The sequence below is a fragment of the Gossypium hirsutum genome, chromosome A04, assembly GCF_007990345.1.
Source record: "Gossypium hirsutum isolate 1008001.06 chromosome A04, Gossypium_hirsutum_v2.1, whole genome shotgun sequence".
Taxonomy (NCBI): Eukaryota; Viridiplantae; Streptophyta; class Magnoliopsida; order Malvales; family Malvaceae; genus Gossypium; species Gossypium hirsutum.
The window spans coordinates 74,424,072-74,426,701 of NC_053427.1; the positions used below are offsets into that span (position 1 = coordinate 74,424,072).

At 38.9% G+C, this 2,630-nt stretch overlaps 1 protein-coding gene across 1 annotated transcript; it reads left to right on the forward strand.

Annotated features, from left to right (window-relative positions):
• Positions 1–391: 391 nt before the first annotated feature.
• Positions 392–2,630, forward strand: LOC107888724 (NADPH-dependent aldo-keto reductase, chloroplastic). Its single transcript, XM_016812912.2, has 7 exons — positions 392–624; positions 768–818; positions 1,044–1,120; positions 1,206–1,293; positions 1,554–1,829; positions 1,918–2,166; positions 2,304–2,630. Exons 1-7 carry the CDS (start codon positions 505–507, stop codon positions 2,388–2,390), a joined length of 948 nt encoding a protein of 315 aa, XP_016668401.1. The 5' UTR covers positions 392–504; the 3' UTR covers positions 2,391–2,630.

Consider the following 2,630-nt stretch of genomic DNA (forward strand, 5'->3'; position numbering starts at 1 on the left):
CTTTTATTGTAAAATTCAGCCCGGTTAATTTAAAAAAATAATTTTTCCTGAAAAAAAGTGATATTCAAATAATTTTTTTTAATAAAGATTAAAATCAATAATAATTTTCATAAGAAAATTAAAATTCAATGAGTAAAATATGATAGGCCCACCTGGTCAACAATTTGGTATGTCCGACCAAAATGAAATCCAAAATCCTACCGAAGTGGACGGTCCCGCAATGCAGGCCGACTTTTCACCATTGGGGGTTGGGCCCACTTTCATTTTCCACAGCAAAGCCGAACCAGTGTCCCAGTCCATCATCACAGCAAAGCACACGTGGCGGAATACTGAAGAAACTTCTCACATGATCCCCGCTCCTTAATAACAAATTTAGGGAAGGAAATTCTTTCTGTTTTTTCATTTTAGCATTATAAAAAGCGTGGCCGACTGCAAGGTGCTCTTCGTATTTTAGCTTTTCGCATTTTGCGTCCAAACCAAGCGCTTTCTCTTTGTTCCATCCAGATGGCGAATGCAATCAAGTTCTTCGAGTTGAACACCGGAGCCAAGATTCCCTCCGTCGGCTTGGGGACTTGGCAGTCTGAACCTGGCCTCGTTGGCGCCGCCGTTTCTGCCGCCGTAAAGGTATATATAGTTGGCACTATTGTTGATCGTCGCAGTTCTCGAATATTTCTGTCTTCATTGGAAATGCAGTTCGCTGGTCGTATTTATTTTGATGTTTCAAAAATAAAAGAATAATTAGATGTCTGTTTGGTCGTTCTATTCAGATCGGATACCGCCATATCGACTGCGCTCAAGTGTACGGAAATGAAAAGGAGGTAAACTATGCTCTGTTTGGATTGGACATATTTTTAGAACCCATATTTTACTTTATGTTTTAAATTTTTTACTCACTTTTTTTTGTTAAGAAAAGCGAAAAAAAGAAGAGCAAAAGCCGATATTTGGATGCCGAATAAATAAAGTTAAGATTTTAGTTTTTTTAATTGAGTAGTAAGTTAATGATAATGATCAGATCGGTATGTGCATGTCTGTATATGTTTTAGATTGGTGTGGTTTTTAAGAAGCTGTTTGAAGATGGTGTGGTTAAACGTGAGGAGCTGTTTATCACCTCCAAACTCTGGTTCGTTTTTCATTCTTGTATATTCTTTTTATCCATGGATTTTCTTTTTATCGAAGATTGCTTTCTAAAACTATGTTATGCACAGGTGTACTGATCATTCACCTGAAGACGTGCCGGCTGCATTAGAGCGAACTTTGCGGGATCTTCAGCTTGACTATGTTGATTTATACCTTGTATGTATTGCTTGATAACTGCTACTTTATCTGACCTTTGTCTGTGTTATTTAATACTGGTGAATATGCCGATTAAATGAAGCTTCTAAACAGTGTCATTGAATATTTTATGTTAAGTAGAAACTATTGCCTGACATCAAGTTTTAAGAATAACATTTGGAAGATGTTGAGTTTTTTATGTTAGCGATTTTGTAGTATCCTGTATTGTTGAAGGTAATTCTCAATTGTGGCTAATATGAGGATGTTTGTTTGTTTGTAAGATCCATTGGCCCGTTCGGATGAAGAAAGGATCAGCTGGGTTCAAGCCTGAAAACTTTATTCAGCCGGACATACCTAGCACGTGGCGAGCAATGGAAGCACTCTATGACTCTGGTAAAGCTCGGGCTCTTGGTGTTAGTAATTTCTCTTCAAAGAAATTGGGGGATCTGCTTGCTGTGGCACGTGTTCCTCCTGCTGTCAACCAGGTTGAGTGTCATCCTTCATGGCAGCAGGCTAAGCTACGTGAATTTTGCAAATCCAAGGGAGTTCACTTATCGGTGAGCATGTAATTCTTGTTCCACTTTGTGTTGGATTCTTGAGTCTTGTGTTAGTGAAAAATAACGAAGTGGCATATCTTTATTTCAGGGTTATTCACCCCTGGGTTCTCCGGGCACAACATGGCTCAACAGTGATGTTCTTAAGCACCCAATTCTAAATATGGTTGCACAGAAATTAGGCAAAACTCCTGCACAAGTTGCACTGCGCTGGGGCCTGCAAATGGGTCAAAGTGTGCTTCCAAAGAGCACACATGAAGAGAGGATCAAGGAGAACTTTAATGTCTTTGATTGGTCTATTCCCGAGGACTTATTTGCCAAGTTTTCTGAAATTGAACAGGCAAGTTGCTATAACCTTTCTCAGCAAAAATGCTATTATTCTGTAGTAAGGAATTACAAGTGGCTTGATGAATTCCGATAACTCTCTTGCTCCACTATCTTATGGTCCTGAATGTATTCTCGTTTTGAATTATACAGGCACGATTGCTCAGGGGAAATTCATTTGCGCATGAGACTTTTGGTCCATACAGGACTGTTGAAGAACTTTGGGATGGTGAGATTTGAGTGACTGAATAATACAGGAGCAGTGGAGCAGAAGAAGATATGTAAAAGAGGAAAAACGAATCTGTTTGTGGTGAGGGGGAAAAAGAGTGAAAAGGGGGATGTTTTTAGTACTTTTTTTTTCTCATTTCTTCCTATTGTTTTGGTTCTATCAATATCAGTAACTAGGATGGCCGATGGATGCATCGCTCGGGTATTTTGTGCTCGACAACTATAATAATAGTTTCAAAATTTATCTTGGCA